The sequence below is a fragment of the Acipenser ruthenus genome, chromosome 19 (genome assembly GCF_902713425.1).
Source record: "Acipenser ruthenus chromosome 19, fAciRut3.2 maternal haplotype, whole genome shotgun sequence".
Taxonomy (NCBI): domain Eukaryota; kingdom Metazoa; phylum Chordata; class Actinopteri; order Acipenseriformes; family Acipenseridae; genus Acipenser; species Acipenser ruthenus.
The window spans coordinates 20,919,562-20,937,245 of NC_081207.1; the positions used below are offsets into that span (position 1 = coordinate 20,919,562).

Sequence of the window (17,684 nt, forward strand, 5' to 3'; positions counted from 1 at the left end):
TTACAACAAACTTGTTTTGACAGCTTCCACAGAAACACATTTATACTCTTTTAGTACGTAAGCAAACAAGCACGATGTTCTGAATTCATAAATGGAAAATCAAGCGAACGGAAAGAAAACTTCAAACAGGCCTGTAAACATTCCAAGAGATCCAACGAAGCAGACCACAAAGGTATGCACAAGTTACTTTAACATAAACGTATTTTTTATTATTTTTATTTTATGGTTGTAAATGCACTCTTTTAGTGTTCGTATTAAATTCTCTCACAAGAAGAGTAGTTAATTTTGTCTGTGGGAGGGCTTCCCCACTCATTTGTTCCTCAAAGAGAGTTTTCATGATCCAACAGATCAACCTACATCAAAGTTGAATTGAAACATCAAATAAAAACCACATTACTTTTGCACAGTTAAGTATCAGAGCTTATAGAAAACCCCTAGTAGAGACTTCTGTATAAATACGCGCGTGGAAGACCCACAAATGCAGTCACACCCAATACATACTCTCAATCAAACAGGCCCACCATGCCCCATTGCAACTTTATGTTTCATTTTAAACGAGTTCTATTAACTCAGTAGGGCAGGGTGTCTTTCAACCAAAGTAGAGTGGTGCTTTATCAAGCAATGGAGAACTGTGTATATTATTAAGAAAGCAATGCATACGACAGGGTGTTCAAATATGGTCCAATATCTGAACACCAATGTGGTGTTTTGGGGCAGGGTGACAGTTTTGAAGAGCTGAGGGGAAATGTGAATTAATCGCACTATTTTGGCGCACTCCTGGCTGGTACCCAAGCCCGCCTCTCCCGGGTACCGCTACCCTCGTCAGGCGGGTAAGAGAAGCAGTCCTGCCTGGCAGTCAGTGGTCTGTCCAGAGCACAGCTCGGGACAGCAAGCGCAACAGCATCACTCTCTTCAGCACCAGGGACAAACACATACGACACGGCACGCTCTTCTTTCTCAGATGTCAAACTGGAGGTCTTTCACACGGAAAGGTGATGGTAGAACTTCATTTGACAACGGCGTAAAAATATACTGTATATTGGCATATAATGTTGCTTTCCAAAAGCTAAAAAAAACTACAAGAAAAAAAAGTGCAGCCGTTTAAAATATTAATATATATATATATATATATATATATATATATATATATATATATATATATATATATATATATATATATATATATATATATATATATATACATATACATGTAAAGATCTGCTTCTAGTATGTGAGGGATTTTTTTCTTCAGGACTTTAAAAAATCACACCGGGGTGGCTTTTATGAGGAGGGAAATATTTTACATGTGCATTCCAAAAAAAAAAAAAAAAAGTTTAGTTGTCGCACGAAGCTCAGCTTCAAGATGTATGAGTTATTTTAGTTTAATTTTTGACTTATTTTGCTGCGATAAGTCAGCTAAGAAACCGAATAATTTACTTAAACGAGTTCACAAAACATGTTGATTTTTTAATCTTTTTTTTTTTTTTTTTTTTTTTTTAATTCAACAACGTTTTTAAAACAAATAAGGTGCCTCTGGAAACTGGAGTCACAAGTAAGGACAAAAACCAACATACACGTTTCCTTGAAGATTTGAGGAAGAGATATAAATTCGTCTAGGATTGCATCGGTGTCCGCGTGGATTATAAAAAATGGAATGTCGGTTTCTTCTCATTTGGATTATTTACCTTCCACAAGTCACCAGTTCTACTAAACAGGTAAGTACCCGAGTCTTTCTCGAGAGCATGGTCATATAATGTTAGAGGCACAGTATGCAAATTCATTCTTCTAGTCAATAAATAACATTGAAAATACTTTGTATGTTGTGCACTGTAAAAGCACTGCAATATAACAAGGTATTTACTCAAATTCAATTAAAAAGTTCTCTCCCGAATTTATAACAAAATCGAGCAGCCCTTCATGTTGGTCTCCAGGGATTGCAGTCCTCCAATGCTACCTGTGTTGGACATAGTGGGCCCTAGTCACAAAACGTTTTTTGTGATTATCAAACTGACAAATGTATTTCGAATGAAAAGTTTAACAATGCAATAATCAGGGGACCAATTGGAAACCTGAAGTTAAAACTTTGACACTACTGAAATTTACTGTTTTACTAATCACTTTTTAATAGCAAGGCCTTTTTTTCATCCAGTACGAGATTTCTATTAGTATGTGTTGTGCCATTATTACATAAATAACTCAGTGTTCATTAGAAGGTCAAAAGCAAGTTCACAGGAGTAGGTGTTATTTACTGTTGATGAATTTGACCTTATTGGTGGAGGAGAAATTCTAGTAGTAGTAGAAAATGAAATTGATGCCAAGTGTCATCACAATTGGAAAAGCAATCTCGAGATTTATGTAAAACTGTCCTTGCATATATCTGTACTGCCACCTTCACTGTATCCTCTTCCCCTAGGGCACTAATCCCTGCAGGGGCTAACTGGACTATTTAAATCAACGGCTATGAAGTTCATGGTCAGTCAATTGGTACTGAATAGAGGAATGCAATGCAATGTTGTTCAATACAACTGAAAAGGTTATGATAACAGAAATTCCTATTCTGAATATACAGTATCATGCATTACAAGCAGAAACATTCTAGTATCTGTGTGTGGTATGTAGTGAATGCGTATTTGGAGAAAGATACCTGTGTTGATTTAATGTTAGATGATATGTGCCTACTTCCACTGAAACAGATAAAGAACAAGAGAGTCAGTAGCAACCTTATTGAGGTGCTGGGGTTGAAATCTATTTTGAATAATAGCTCAATATGCATTAAATGGATTCCACATCTGATCTTTCAAGACAAATGTTGGGCCCTGTGGGAAAGCGGTTTGCAGTGCGCAGGTGTAGAGGTGATGTGATTACGAAACAGAAGACAGGCAACAAAATTCACGATCCAAACACGATCCAAATTCACGATCTGGCGACCGCAAAGAATAATCCCAGGCAATACACAGCAATGTGTATTGCACTGTTCCAAAACAACAGGTTACAGTCCCGAAAGAATAAACACAGTTCGAATGAATAAACACAGTAGAACACGCACAAAGACACACACACGATCACAAGTCCAGAGTGAGTGCTAAAGTGCTAGTGGTGAAATACAATTTATTCGTGCACAGTTGTGAAGTGTTGTCTGGGATTGGTGCTGGCCTTAAGCAACAGCTCCGGATTAGATACGACAAACAAACAAAACACTCACGGTTAGTTTACAGTTCTCCTTTCTTGGTTCGACCTCAACCATAACAAAAGGAACAGATCACCTAGCCACGTCCTCTTTTGTACCATCAGTCACGCCCCCTTGGTTAGCGAGTGCAACCATTTCTCCTCCAATCCACCTTTCCCTTGGAATGAATTGCCAGACCATCCAGTCCTGGGCACTCTGTTCCCTTTACAGAGCTCCCTCACAGGTCAGAAGGGAGATTTATAACCAAGATTCATTCTTTCTCTGTCACAGGCCCCTAAACCTCCCAGTTTCCCTAATTGTCAGAAGATTTCTGCACATCTACAATGAAAAGGCCCTATTCGTCACAGCACTGAAAAGTGTAGATTTTTCCTGTTATTCTGCGAATGAAAATATGGAAGGAATTTTAACAGCCTGTTAATCAGGAACAACTTTCAACATGCCTTCTGTGCTGCTGTACTGGCAAGTTGACAGATTGGCAGAATTTAAGAAAATCTTGAACAGACCCCTCTTTTTAAGGAGAGATAATTAAACACCAGATCAGTTTGTTTTTCAGATTAGCGCAAGGAGGAACTAAAAAGAGATTACTACATTTTTTGGGCATCAGCTCACCAAGCAGCAGTTGGTTGTTCTTTATGAGTAAATACGACTTCCCTCCCCCTTAGTCATCATGGAGACTATACCAACGCCCTGAGAACTGTGTTGTGTATTGATGGCTCCAGAGCAAAGCTCACTGGGACAGGGGCACCTGTTCAAATGCCACCTGTAATTTACTGTTCAGCTCCTTATACAGTTTTCACATTAAGACCGATCAAATTAGTTAAGGTGTTTTTTCACACCCAAAGAAATTGGATCCCATTTAACTTTGATCATGAAAACAGACCTTCCAAGTAAATCACATTTCTTTTAAGATCTTTGAACATCACTAAAAAGTCACTAAAAATCCTCCAGGACCTTGATTGGCCACCCATGGTCTAAATTATGTAGTATCATTGGTATGTCAAAATATGAAAATGTTACTGCTGTGGAGTGCATATTGAATTGCCATTAAAGATCCTCTGTAGTACACGTTCCCTCTTGTGTTGTGTTACAGGACTGTCTCAGTAAAAGGCAGGCGCTGAGCTCCCTACGTCAGATCCAGAAGCTGCTGTCAGGTCAAGAGGCCGCCTACCTTCAGAGCCTGCGCACCATGAACAAGAAACTCAACCTGCTGCAGAACACCCTTACCAGGCAGGTCAGCAAGCTCAATGGTGAGTTACAGGAGTCACCACATGATCAGACATACATCTAGCAGCAGGACCCTCAGCATTAGGGGCTCAGCCCAAAATGATAGGCAGCCTGGAGACTCAAAGAGAGATCTGAACTTCAGTCCTAGGAATGGGGTAAGTTTTGCAGCCCTAGAGATGAGGGGAGTTAGGTCCTATTCCATCTACCCCATGAATTCCCCATGCCATGTGTTTTTCTTCACAGAGACCTGCCCTAAGCTGGAGGTCCCAAACAATGGCAGGAAGCTGGGGAGCATCTCAGCGGTAGGACACGAGGTGCACTTCCTGTGTGAGAAAGGGTTTGAACTGGTAGGATCCGAGACCAGAGTCTGTCAGGAATCCCACAGCTGGAGCGGCCAGCAGCCCTTCTGCAGGAGTGAGTTAATGGGCTGTAAAGGCGTATTTAATTTATTACGTAGCACTATTTTTAAATAGTTTCACCTATAAATAACAAGCTCTCTAGTGGAGAATGTTTACAATGCATCTCATCTTCAAATCCAACCTTTATGTATGGAAATGACCTTATGTACTGTATCTGTTATTTGTTAGCCTATAGTACAGATAGAGTACAGCACAGATTGTACAGTAGGCCATCGTACATCTGTTGTTCATCCATCTAACTGTAGGTACATCATATTAAGCGTACAGATTAATTAGACTTTGTATGGGCTTTGTTGGTGAACTTGCTTATCCATGCTCATCACACCACAAAAGAAAAACATTCAGTATCACCTATTTGCTTTTCATGTTTTATGTTTTTATTTCCTGCAGATATAAATGAGTGTGCAAAGTCCCCTTGTCTGAATGGAGGCACCTGTGTGGATGATGTGAACCGCTTTGTCTGCATGTGTGCCAGAGGCTGGTCTGGGACTTACTGTCAGAACTCAGTGTACTCCTGTAGGTACCTCACTGAAGAAAGGATAGTGAACAAAAAATAGTGCTTAATATGTGGTAAAGCAGCATGACCATCTGATGTAGTAAATATCCCCCACAGGAATGCATATCTGGGGTGGAGTTAATTGTGATTAAACTTGGCAAGGACATAATCTGGGGATACATGGGGGAAACCTTTCATTCACCTGTTAATTTGAAGCATGGGATGTTTACTTGTATCTAGAGAACTACTTACCCAATTTTGATGATTTTAATTTTTTTTATTTAGCAATTTACTATAACCACTGCAGATACTATTCTGATTGTTAGAAATCTGTAATCAGGGGCTCCCGAGTGGCGCATCCAGTATTTAAACATTAAAAAAAAAAAAAAAAAAGATATCTGTAATCCAATCACATCTAGTTTACACCCTCTCCCTATGCTCCCTCTTATCCACAGATTGGACAAGCCAGACCAACTCCTCCTTCAGCCGACAGCCTCACTGTGCCAACATGCAGGGATCCACTCAGTGCACCTGCGACGAGGGCTTCCAGATCACAGGCAGAGACAACAGACTCTGCCAGGGTGAGTGTCCCTCTCACTAGGGAGCCCATTCACTTTGGACAGTCATTCTGCTCAAATATCCTTTTCCTTTTCGTATTTTTTATTGTTAAAAGGGAAAATAGTATTTCACTTTAGTGCTCAAGAAAGGTACGGACAATTGGCACAAGTTTACCAGGGTGCTAGTAGAGCTTCCCCTCACAGTTCTGCAAGCAAATCTCTGAAGGATGACCTTTTTTTGGATGATTTGGTGTGGACTGTGACTGGGTATCCTTCACAAATGAACATTGGATAACAAAGCATTCTGTATGAATAAAGTTCTGTATGAATAGAGAATAGTTCTGTAACGAGAGTCCAGTGTGACTCCAGACCTGGGTTCAGGGTGTGAGACTGTGTCTGTGTTTCAGATCTCGATGAGTGTGAACTCTATTACTCGGGAAGGCTGCCCCGCCTTTGTGCACATGCCTGTGTCAACACCCCCGGCTCCTACCGCTGCACCTGCCCCCCGGGATACAGCCTGCGCGGCGACCAGCGCAACTGCAAAGGTGAGCCACAAGGCAGGTAGAATGGCATCACAGTAGTTATATTTTCATATTTTGACATGCCGCTGATATAACAATAAAGGGGTTATATAATTCCACAAATCCTACCTGTTGTGTACTTCGGTTTGTTGTTTAGGTTTCACACGTGCAGTTTTCATGCAGGCTAATAAAAGCTCTCTGTTTGTATGCCTTACTTTCAGGAACTCTGTTACACTTGCACTTCCCAGGTCATTTCACCAGAGCAATGTCAGCAGTGAGGAGCAAAGCATGTCAGTTATTGGTTGAAAGGGTGGAAATAATTTCATTTCGCCAGGTTAAAAGTGCTAATCACCTTACACTGTGCCCAATGTCTGGTTATTAAATTCGGGCTCCATGCAGATTGTAGAGGAGTTGCAGTCCAACTGTGGACCCTAAAGAATGGTAAGGTTATTACACCAGCTGAGTTTGAGAGACTGCATTGCTTGGCTTCTATTATCTCTGCTGGAGGGAGAGGCACTAGCCTGATACAAAAACTCTGATACATTCCCTGCAGACGTGGACGAGTGTGCAAGCCGCCAGCACAACTGCAGTCGCGATGAGCTGTGTGTGAACACGTTCGGAGGCTTTCAGTGCGTGCAACCAGACTGTCCCAGAGCACGACAGAACACCAGCTACGTCAAAACCTCCCTGCTGTGAGTCTGCATACCCCAACATCCTTCCAATACACTTTATACTTTGTGTGAATTTTAAATGTATGCATATATCCTGTGCAGTAGATCACATACCCTCCAGTTATCATGTCACCTACAGCACAGGAAGTCATGGCTTAAATCATTAAATCATGGTTTAATGAATAGATCATGCATGTGACCTGTTTCTCTGCTCTCATTGGCAGGCGCTGCGAGCGGAACCCGTGTCCAATGGACAATAAGGCTTGCGCCCAGGCTGCCTCCTCCATCTCCTTCAGCTACCTGTCTCTGGTGTCCAACCTGTCAGTGCCCCGCGTGCTCTTCCGCATGTCTGCGGCCCGCGTGCACGGGGACAGCCTGCGTTTCGGTCTGCTGGGGGGGCGGGGCCGCGGTCACTTCAGTCTCCAGCGCTCGGACCGGCTCACCGGTGAGCTGGTCCTGGTCAGCCGTGTCCTGGGGCCTGCTGTGCTGGAGGCCGAGCTTGAGATGACCGAACTGGAGAAGAAGACGGTCCTGGCTCGGTTCATCTCCAAGGTGACCGTCTTCATTTCACAGTACGACTTCTAGGCTTCCCCACGAGGCTACGAGGAGCCACACTACCTGGATATGTAATCGATCTTACAGCAAGCAAACGCTGCTCTCAACGGGTAAGGAGTTGGTGGAGTGTAATCTTCATAATACAGTCATCAACACAAGCAAGCTGGCAGACAGAGAGACGACAAGGGAAGAGAACTTATCCCCTCACTTCTGGGAAATACCAAATTTTTATTTGCTTTAATTTGAGTATATTGTTTCTCTCAGCCTTTAGATGTACAACTGAAAAATGAGTACAGTGTTGTTGTACTATTAGATGCATGTGCTTAATGATAAAGTGCATAGGACTATTTAGTGGAGAGCAACAGAGATAGAAGAAAATTAAAAACCCATTAGGAACCCACCTTGAAGAGCTTATCCTTTAACGCAGTATCAGCATGGCCCACTTATACTGGGACCCAAAGGAGTAATTGCATATAATCATGTGTGCCTTTTAGCAGTATTATAAGGTACAGTAAAAACTTCATTAACTGATTTTATCTGAACACAACATTAGGAACCCACTTACATGCCTAAAACTAATGAAAAAGGTGTTTGTGCTAAATGCTTTTGTGACAAAAAATGACATGTTACAGTGTTTCATGTAATTGTCTTGCGTTGTTTGTTTATGTATGGCCCACCTACATGCCATTCAGTTGTGATATAGACTCGTTTTCAGTGGCTGAAATCCTGCTGAAAATTGTGATCAGAGCTGAGCAGGAACCCAAGCCTGGACAGCTAGAACAGCCCCCTGCGCCATCTAGGGCCCACTATTATTATTGAAACGATAAACAAATATCTGGCCAAGCTTGTTTTGCTGAGGTGTGTTGCATTCTCTGATGTGCTGGTATTGCTATTAATAAAGCTTCTTTTTTATGATACATCCTGCATTATGCTGTTATAGACTTTGCAGGTCCAAGCTGTGATTTGCTTACTGTTAAAGGAATTGCTGTATATTGTTGTCATATTACTTACTGAAAAAAATAGAACATGACATGGAGAAGACTTCAGCACTTCCTGAACTGAGCACTCGTCCTTGGTTCAAGCAGAACCTGCCAAAAGGAGCAGTCGACCAAACTGATTTAATTTTACTGAGCATATGAAAGGCAAATTAAATTGTACCATGCAAATAAACTATTTTAACTCTAGATAAACTAAAAAACGTACATATTTTGTAGTCTGCAGGTGACCATGTTGATGTCGATCCAACACCAAATCAACTACAATAGTTAAATATTTGGCACACCCTCCATCTAACATACATTTTGTCCCTGGGGATGTTCTGTGGCTAGGTTAAAGCTAAACTTCATTTTGATGCAGTTTATTTGTTTTAAATAAATGGCTTAAGTGATGCAGTACAAAAAAAAAACACTTCTGTTGGCTTGGCTTTTTCCAGAATTTCAACTGTGAAAAAGTTGTAATGTTTGCCAGCGCTTTCCAGCCAAAAACAACAGCTGTGTACAGTAAAAACACCCTTAAAACAGAACTTATGCTGTGCAATTGCATCAGCTTGCTCCTCCCTTCAGTGTTGCTGTTCTGCCGGAACACCCCAGAATCACGGACGGGGTTTTGTTCTGCAGGATCCTTTCGTGAATCAGAGTGAAATGTTTCACCTCCTTGCCAGACACCTCGTCGCCCAGGAGATTCAGACAGCTCTCAGACGGGATCCTTTATTCATTCCTATTTGCTGAACACAAACGTTTAAGCAAGCAATAAAAATAAAACAGAAAAAATATATATCTGGAAATGCTCAGCAGTAAAATTAAACATACGAAGGGTCTGTGAAATGTGGAGGCTGACAGCGCTGGAGAATGAAGCCCTCTGTCTGTCTGTCTATCCAAAGAGCAGACAGATTAAGCACCCAACCCCCAGTCCCGGCAACTTGTCCAAAAAACTAAGTTGGCTCATCAGACCACTGATGAAAGTGAAATCAAAGGACAGCAGGTCAGCTCCTTTATTGTATAACATTGTCGTACTGCAGAATTATTACAGAGTAACAAGAATAGCTATATGAATTTAAATATGTTTTGGGTTCCCACGAAGAAAACGACTGAAATTAAAAGTGAAAAACTGCATGGCAAAGCAGACGTTTCAAATTGCTGTATTGCAGATGATTACAGCACTGCATCATACTGCTATTACGACTTAATGTAATAATAAAACTTGCATTTAGCTTTTTCTCTGTGGGCACCCACAACACATCAGTCATCAGATATACAGCATGGACCGGCTTCACTTTCCAGACCGGTTCTCCTCCCTCTATCTTCCGGTTTTCATGGAGCTAAAGAAAATCTCCATCTGCTCCTCCCTTCATCTGATGGACAAGCACAGTTTACACGTAGTCTGTGTTGCTTGGTGAAACTGTCCATTTTTGGAATATTACTAGATTATTATCCTATTATGTTTTCTTTCCCTTATAAAAGTTTGCCAGAGTATATTTTTGTACACGGTATTTTTAGTTTTACCATGCTTTCTCCATGGTTAGACTATGCATTAACATATCACGGTTTGCCGTATGCTTTACCATACCTTGCTACTCTACAATTCTTACCAATGCTTTACCATGCTTTACTGTAGTGCCCAAAACACTACAGTTTACTGCTCCTGATATTATTATTATTATTATTATTTATTTCTTAGCAGACACCCTTATCCAGGGCGACTTACAATTGTTACAAGATATTACATTATTTACATTATTTTACACATTATTTTTACATGTAATTACCCATTTATACAGTTGGGGTTTTACTAGAGCAATCTAGGTAAAGTACCTTGCTCAAGGGTACAGCAGCAGTGTCCCCCACCTGGGATTGAACCCACGACCCTCCAGTCAAGAGTCCAGAGCCCTAACCACTACTCCACACTGCTGCCCTAGGCTTACTAACTATTTCATCAAAAATATCCTTTTTCAACCACTTCTAAAAACTGATCATCAATGTGTTTCAACACATTCTATTCTTAGCTTCCCAGCATTGTCACTTTGTACATTAACAATGAACCCTAAAACTCTGCATTCTTAGCTTTCCATTACCCTGCACCTCAGTGAAACACGCTCCAGTCTCTGTTCAGCAGAGCTGAAACGAGGCACTTGTATCGCCTCCTAGCATTTTTTTTAGTAACTACACGCAGCGAGGCTGTTCCACAGTCATATTCTGTCATTAGTTCCATTCTGGGAATTATATATATAGTATATCACTTCAAATAGAAGTGACAAAAAGTACACAACCTGGGCAAATAATCACTGACAGGTGTTGACACAATAAATGTTTTGCTGTGGAATTCAAAACATAGTACTACTGTACGGACTGATATTGCGTTGATCACAATTGTGTTCACAAATAACATTTTCATTCAGTACAGCTGACTATTATACATGTACAACACATTTAATAATTAAACATAACACATCGCTTTGTTCTGTATTATTAGTTAGAACTCTTCAATACTAGAAATGTTTGCATGTAAACGTTATGGAGTGCGATTAGGTGTATAGCTGATAAATGGGGCTGTTCGATAATATTATCAAGACCTTGTCCTCATTGACAATTATTTTCAGTGTGGCGACAAAAGGGTGACATTAAAAGCAGGATTATTAAGCAGGTTGACTGTAATTCAATTTCTCAGTGTAATGTAACAGAGGGGACTAGCATTACATTCCAAGACTTCATTCACTTCTGCTCTTTCAACAGTGGAGCAGTTCATTTGTAGACCCTCGATTCAGAATTCAGCCTGGAATTGCTCTTTCCTTTTGTTTTCTGTGTTGGCAGGCGCAATGCCAGATTCAAACTTGCCGTCACATTGGCAGCACTGGAGTCTGAAGAACTCATACTACATATCTAGGATTATTTATTTATTAAATGTTATACTGCTGCTCGTAAAAGGTGAAGAATAATGACTGCAGTGAGACGCTTCGCTGCAATAAGACTTTATCCACCCCCTTCCTGCCAACCAGTCCTGGGCTTCTGAACTAGACACTGATAACTGAATTGTGATGTGGAAACTAGAAGTCAAAAGAAGGGGGCACTTTTGCCCAAAACACTACAGTTTACTGCCTAACAACAAAGAACTGGAGATAATAAAATGGGAACATTTTTCAAGACATGCGAGATGCAGGAGCGTAGATAGATACAACCTTAGTTGTGATGTAGACAAACTGTAAATCCAAAAGTAGTCATTTATCCCTAGACGGCATATCACCCCCCCAAGCCTCACATTATGCCCCATGACCTCTTGTGACACCACTGCCATCCACAGAATGATACTCTCACAGGAGGAATGTGAGTCACAGGCAGCCTGCCACACTGTCTGAGGAGTGTGGGACAATAGCAGGCAGGGGGAGTGGGTGGAGAGACCCCTTTTGTTCAGGACAAGAGGACGCGGGGAAAGGGACAGTGCAGTCCTATGTCAGTGACTGGGGTCACCGTGGGAACACATCATACACGGGAGGCCTAAATAAAAGCAGCACAGATTAAAAATAGAACTGAGCCCGACAAGGCTATGTTTTGATTGAAGCAAATAACGAATATCCTGGGTTTAATTCGCAGCCAATGACAACGTAGGAGACCTTGTCTGGGAAGTAAGTTAGCGTCTTTCAGTGTAAAATCATAATTTAAAATGGTTCCACCCTGTACCTAAGTTGTTTCTTGCTAGTTTTATATTGTTACAATCATCTTTAAATTTGCACTTGCTTCAATTAACAACTCACCAATTATACCAGACAATGTCAAACAATCAAGAGACAAGCGCAGGCTGGGGGATGCGTTCTCAGACTGGGGTGCTTCGTGTTGGCGGGATGAGAGGGGCATTCCCTATTGAGAGAGGCATGCTTTTTGGAGAAATCTTTCTCAGTGATTTCAGACAATGGCATTCCTGAGCGAGGCTAGTTTCTTTAGAGAGGAAGCCAGGAAGTCCGGTCACAAACACCAGGGCTGCGACAGAACAAAGCCAGTCGCTCCTGCCAATCCATTCAGTAACCATTCAGAGTGAAACCCCCCTGCCAGGGCTAAGCTCACAAAGCAGCACCTAATCCCCACGGAATGACTGCCTATCACCACTTGCTCTATTGAAAAGTCATTGCCAACATCAACACCACATTTTAAAAGTGCAGACTGGTCCTTAAGGGAATAGGTCAAAGCCTGCTTTAAAAACTACAGTCACTTAAAAAAGCATGCGTTAAAGTTTTGTGAAAAGGGTTCTTCTCAGCAGCATGTTTTGATTGGTGTTTGCCATGTTGTGTTTTCTTGGAAAGGAGTGAGAAGTTTGACAAAGACCTCACTGTTAAAAACGATTTAAAAAATAAAATTTAAAAAAACGTACTTGGGAGCCAAAGCTTTTTTTTCCCCCCTTCATATTTATCATTAGATAAATAAATATTGCACAGCTCAAAAACAAAACAAGGTTACTTTTGTAACATTTCAAAATATTTTAAACAGAGCAATACGTGAGAAGTGACCCAAATTGGCCAACATTGCACACTGGCACAAGTACTGTAACTACTCAATCAGCTACGGAGAACCTAAGGTAATGTAACAGAAATGCTCCACAGCCAATCTTGTGAGTGCAAGGCTCAGCTAAGGTACAGTATTTATAACTGTAGCACAGGAATTAAATGTACAGCTGAACGGCAAGAAAAATTGAAAATAAGGAGCTCGAAACTGTGAATTCGGCCAAGAAGTACCCTGGCAATAGCCAAAACCCACTGTGGTACAGTTCTGGGGGTCTGGCACAAAGGGGTCCTTGTCCTTATCAAGCTGCAAGGGTAGACTGGGCTATGGCTTTGCGGTGTCTAGGGAAGTCCACACAGGTAAACCAGCCAGGCACAAAAAACACTCAGAAAGGTGTCAGGTCTGCATGCCAGCCAGGGAATGTTTAAAATAAATAAATAATAAAGGTCTGTGCCATGTCCTACTGGTCAGAGTGTTCCTGTGGACCTGCGACACGCAAATGGAGTACACCTAGATTGCCACCTTGTGGTCTACATGAAGAAGTGTACATTGTTGTAGTAAGATAAGACAGCTGGTCTTAACAGTTGTACTGAAGTTGTACTGAAATTTCCAGTACAACTTATTCAGTGTACATGTCATCCCGTGCATTGAACACCAAGTCACAATTTGAAACACTTCATGTTTACCCACAGTTCCTGGCTCATTATGGAGTGTATCTCATTAGAAGAGATTTCTGAAGAAGCTCACAACCGCCTTTTACAAAAGCTCAATGCCTGGGTGCTAAAATGATACAGGTTAAAGGCAGTAATTGTCTTAGCGCATGGGAGTTGTGAAGGCACTTGAATGATTAAAAAGAAACAGTACTGTCCTGCTGAGCAAGATGAATGAACAGGACAGTCAAATCCAGTACAATTAACTATCTACTCCAAAAATGAGGACATTCAATAATCTATAGGTTTTATTTTGATTACATTGAAATTAGTGATGATAAATTACAGTTTCACACACAAAATGCTTTATTATTTTGAATGAACTCTTTATATTAATATTTAGGTTTTAATGTTTGTAAGAAAAAGCCTTGGGCAAAAAAACAAAACAAAAAAAGGTTAGTGAACTCTCAATTAACAGAAGAAAAAAAGTGTTGTTTGTTAAAAGGATTTACAGCATGATCTCCTTAGCATTTTGACCCGGGCTCTGGAATTCCTGCAGTTTGCCAGGTCTCCTGTGCTTTAAGCTTTTATGAATGCGGTGGCTGGCACTTGTGTTCACTATCATTCAGTTTTTATAATTCAATCTAAATGGCCACAAGACTAGAATTAACAAGGCAGTACATCCGATAAAAAACTATTGTGACAGCAGTCATTTCCTTTCCCCTTTCTTGCTGCATAAATCCCAGCCGTTGAGTTAAGCCAAGACAAGGCACAAAGACTGAGGCTCAAATGCATTTTCACTTTGAAACATTATTATTTTAAAAACACAAAGAAGCAAACACATGTAAAGAAATAGAGTGTACAACAGATGAAGGTTTTGGGAGTGCTTGATGTCGGACTGGCCCAAAGAGTGGCGACCAACACAAAGGAGAACTCAACAAGCGTATATTTCACATGTGCAATAAAACGGTATCTATGTCCACTTCACAGCACCCTCTACTGCTGGGGACCGGTAGTGCAGGAGCACCAGAAACAAATCTTCCTATGTCCTCTTGGGAGTGCACATCCTTTCAAAGTGCTCTTTGCATTTTGGTAGATAGATAACAAGAAGGTTGGAGGGGGGGGGATGAAGGTAAACTTGTACCAAACCAATTATAGTTACACAAAACTCAAAATCCCAAACATGTACAGAGCGAGGTCTGAAGGGTAGAATGTTTAGAGCAAACTCATTCCTGAACTCCTGTGCTGTACCTGTCACTGTAATATGTTTCAGCACAATCATGAGTGATACTTGATATTCAATTTGATTTTTAGTTTTCACGCTGTGTAGGTATTTGAATAAAACACTCGCTTTCTAGGTACCTATGCAGGGGGACCAGTATAGTTTCATAGCACTATAGTGCGATACATAGCAAAGTATAGTTTCATAGTTAGATGGGATTTCTGTTCTGTGATAGATGGGTTTTCTGTTCTGTAATAGATGGGATTGCTGTTCTGTAATAGATGGGTTTTCTGTTCTGTAATAGATGGGATTTCTGTTCTGTGATAGATGGGTTTTCTGTTCTGTAATAGATGGGATTGCTGTTCTGTAATAGATGGGTTTGCTGTTCTGTAATAGATGGGATTTCTGTTCTGTGATAGATGGGTTTTCTGTTCTGTAATAGATGGGATTGCTGTTCTGTAATAGATGGGTTTTCTGTTCTGTAATAGATGGGATTTCTGTTCTGTGATAGATGGGTTTTCTGTTCTGTAATAGATGGGATTGCTGTTCTGTAATAGATGGGTTTTCTGTTCTGTAATAGATGGGATTTCTGTTCTGTGATAGATGGGTTTTCTGTTCTGTAATAGATGGGATTGCTGTTCTGGGTTTCCCCTACCACCAAAAAACAAAAGCTCTCATTTAGTTCTAAAAACATATATACACACAATATTAATAGTTGTACAAAACTAAGCAGTAATCTTTTCTTTTTTTTATCCATGCACCTTGCCCAGGTGAAAAGCTGATTCTGACTGGTCTTGGAAAAAGTAGTTACCAGTCTTGTAGCAATTACAGAATTCAACACTCGCTCACATCTATATACAAAAACACACATAAATACTTACATATACACATATTATATATATATATATATATATATATATATATATATATATATATATATACACACACACACACACACACACATACATACATATACACTACCAGTCCAAAGTTTTAGAACACCCCCATTTTTCCAGTTTTTATTGAAATTTAAGCAGTTCAAGTCCAGTGAATAACCTGAAATGGTACAAAGGTAAGCGGTAAACTGCCAGAGGTTAAAAAAAAAAAGTTTAGGTTACCAAAAACTGAAAAATAATGTACATTTCAAGGTTATACAAAAAGGCCTTTTTTAGGGAACAAGTAATGGGTTAACAACTTACAGCTGTTCTGCAGCAATGGAAGTAAATTAAGCCTTGAAAGTTGATGCTAACAATTCCTACAGGTGTCCCAACTTTTGTTGATTACTTACAAACCCTTTGTCTGTATAAAAGCAGTGTTGGAACAGACTGTGTTACTACACCCTCTTAAGCATTATTTGGACACTATTGTACTGCAGGAAGTAGTATATTGCTCTCATAATGGCGAGAAAAAGGCAATTAACAAAGGAAGACAGACAGACCATTATAACCCTTAAAAGTGTAGGTCTTTCCTTTAGAGAAATTGCAAAGAAAGCCAAGGTGTCAGTGAGTACAGTTTCCTACACCATCAAAAGGCACTTGGAAACTGGAGGAAACTCTGACAGGGAGAGGTCTGGCAGACCCAAAGCCACAACAGAATCAGAAGACAAGTTTCTGAGAGTCAACAGCTTGCATGATAGGCGGCTCACAGGACAACAGCTTCAAGCACAGCTTAACACTGATCGAAGTAAGCAAGTCTCTGTTTCAACTGTGAAGAGAAGACTTTGAGCTGCAGGTTTGACAGGTCGAGTGGCAGTAAGAAAGCCATTGCTAAGATGCAAAATAAGAAAAAGAGGCTTGCCTGGGCCATGAAGCACCGCCAGTGGACTACTGAAGACTGGAAGAAGGTCTTATGGACCGATGAATCAAAATTTGAAATCTTCGGTTCATCACGCAGGGTTTTTGTACGTTGTAGAGTAGGCGAAAGGATGGTTCCTCGGTGTGTGACACCAACTGTCAAACATGGAGGAGGAAGCGTGATGGTCTGGGGCTCTTTTGCTGGATCCAGAGTCGGCGACTTGCACAGAGTGACTGGCACCCGGAACCAAAACTGCTACCACAGCATTTTGCAGTGCCATGCAATACCCTCTGGTATACGCCTAGTTGGTCAGGGGTTCATCCTACAGCAAGATAATGACCCAAAACATACCTCCAGGCTATGTCAGAACTACCTTAGTAGAAAAGAACAAGACGGTAGGCTTCAAATCATGGAATGGCCAGCACAGTCTCCAGACTTAAACCCCATCGAGCTGGTTTGGGATGAACTGGACAGAAGGGTGAAAGCAAAGCAACCTACAAGTGCAACACATTTGTGGGAACTTCTGCAACAGTGTTGGGAAGAACTTTCTGAACAATATTTGATTTCCATTGTAGAAAGAATGCCACGAGTGTGTTCGGCTGTTATATCTGCAAAAGGTGGCTACTTTGATGAGTCAAAAATTTAGATTAAATTTTGTTAAACAAAACGATTCCATGATTTCTTTTTTATCTCCAATTGTTTATTTATTCTATGCTTTAATTTCAGAGTACATTGAGACATTAAACTGCGTAAATTTCAATAAAAACTGGAAAAATTGAGGTGTTCTAAAACTTTTGACCGGTAGTGTGTATTATATATATATATATATATATATATATATATATATATATATATATATATATATATATATATATATATATATATATATTATATATATATATATA

The 17,684-nt window shown here is 40.5% G+C and overlaps 1 protein-coding gene across 2 annotated transcripts; it reads left to right on the top strand.

Moving 5' to 3' along the window:
• LOC117424427 (fibulin-7-like) lies at nucleotides 1–8,547 on the top strand. 2 transcript variants are annotated; one of them, XM_034040748.3, is made up of 9 exons: nucleotides 1–172; nucleotides 1,528–1,715; nucleotides 4,278–4,434; nucleotides 4,655–4,825; nucleotides 5,221–5,346; nucleotides 5,782–5,907; nucleotides 6,291–6,428; nucleotides 6,958–7,096; nucleotides 7,300–8,547. In XM_034040748.3, exons 2-9 carry the CDS (start codon nucleotides 1,650–1,652, stop codon nucleotides 7,658–7,660), a joined length of 1,284 nt encoding a protein of 427 aa, XP_033896639.1. In that variant the 5' UTR covers nucleotides 1–172; nucleotides 1,528–1,649; the 3' UTR covers nucleotides 7,661–8,547. The 2 variants fall into 2 exon arrangements, with proteins under 2 accessions (XP_033896639.1, XP_033896640.1); XM_034040749.3 differs by lacking the exon at nucleotides 1–172 and adding an exon at nucleotides 844–992.
• The last annotated feature ends 9,137 nt before the right edge of the window (nucleotides 8,548–17,684 follow it).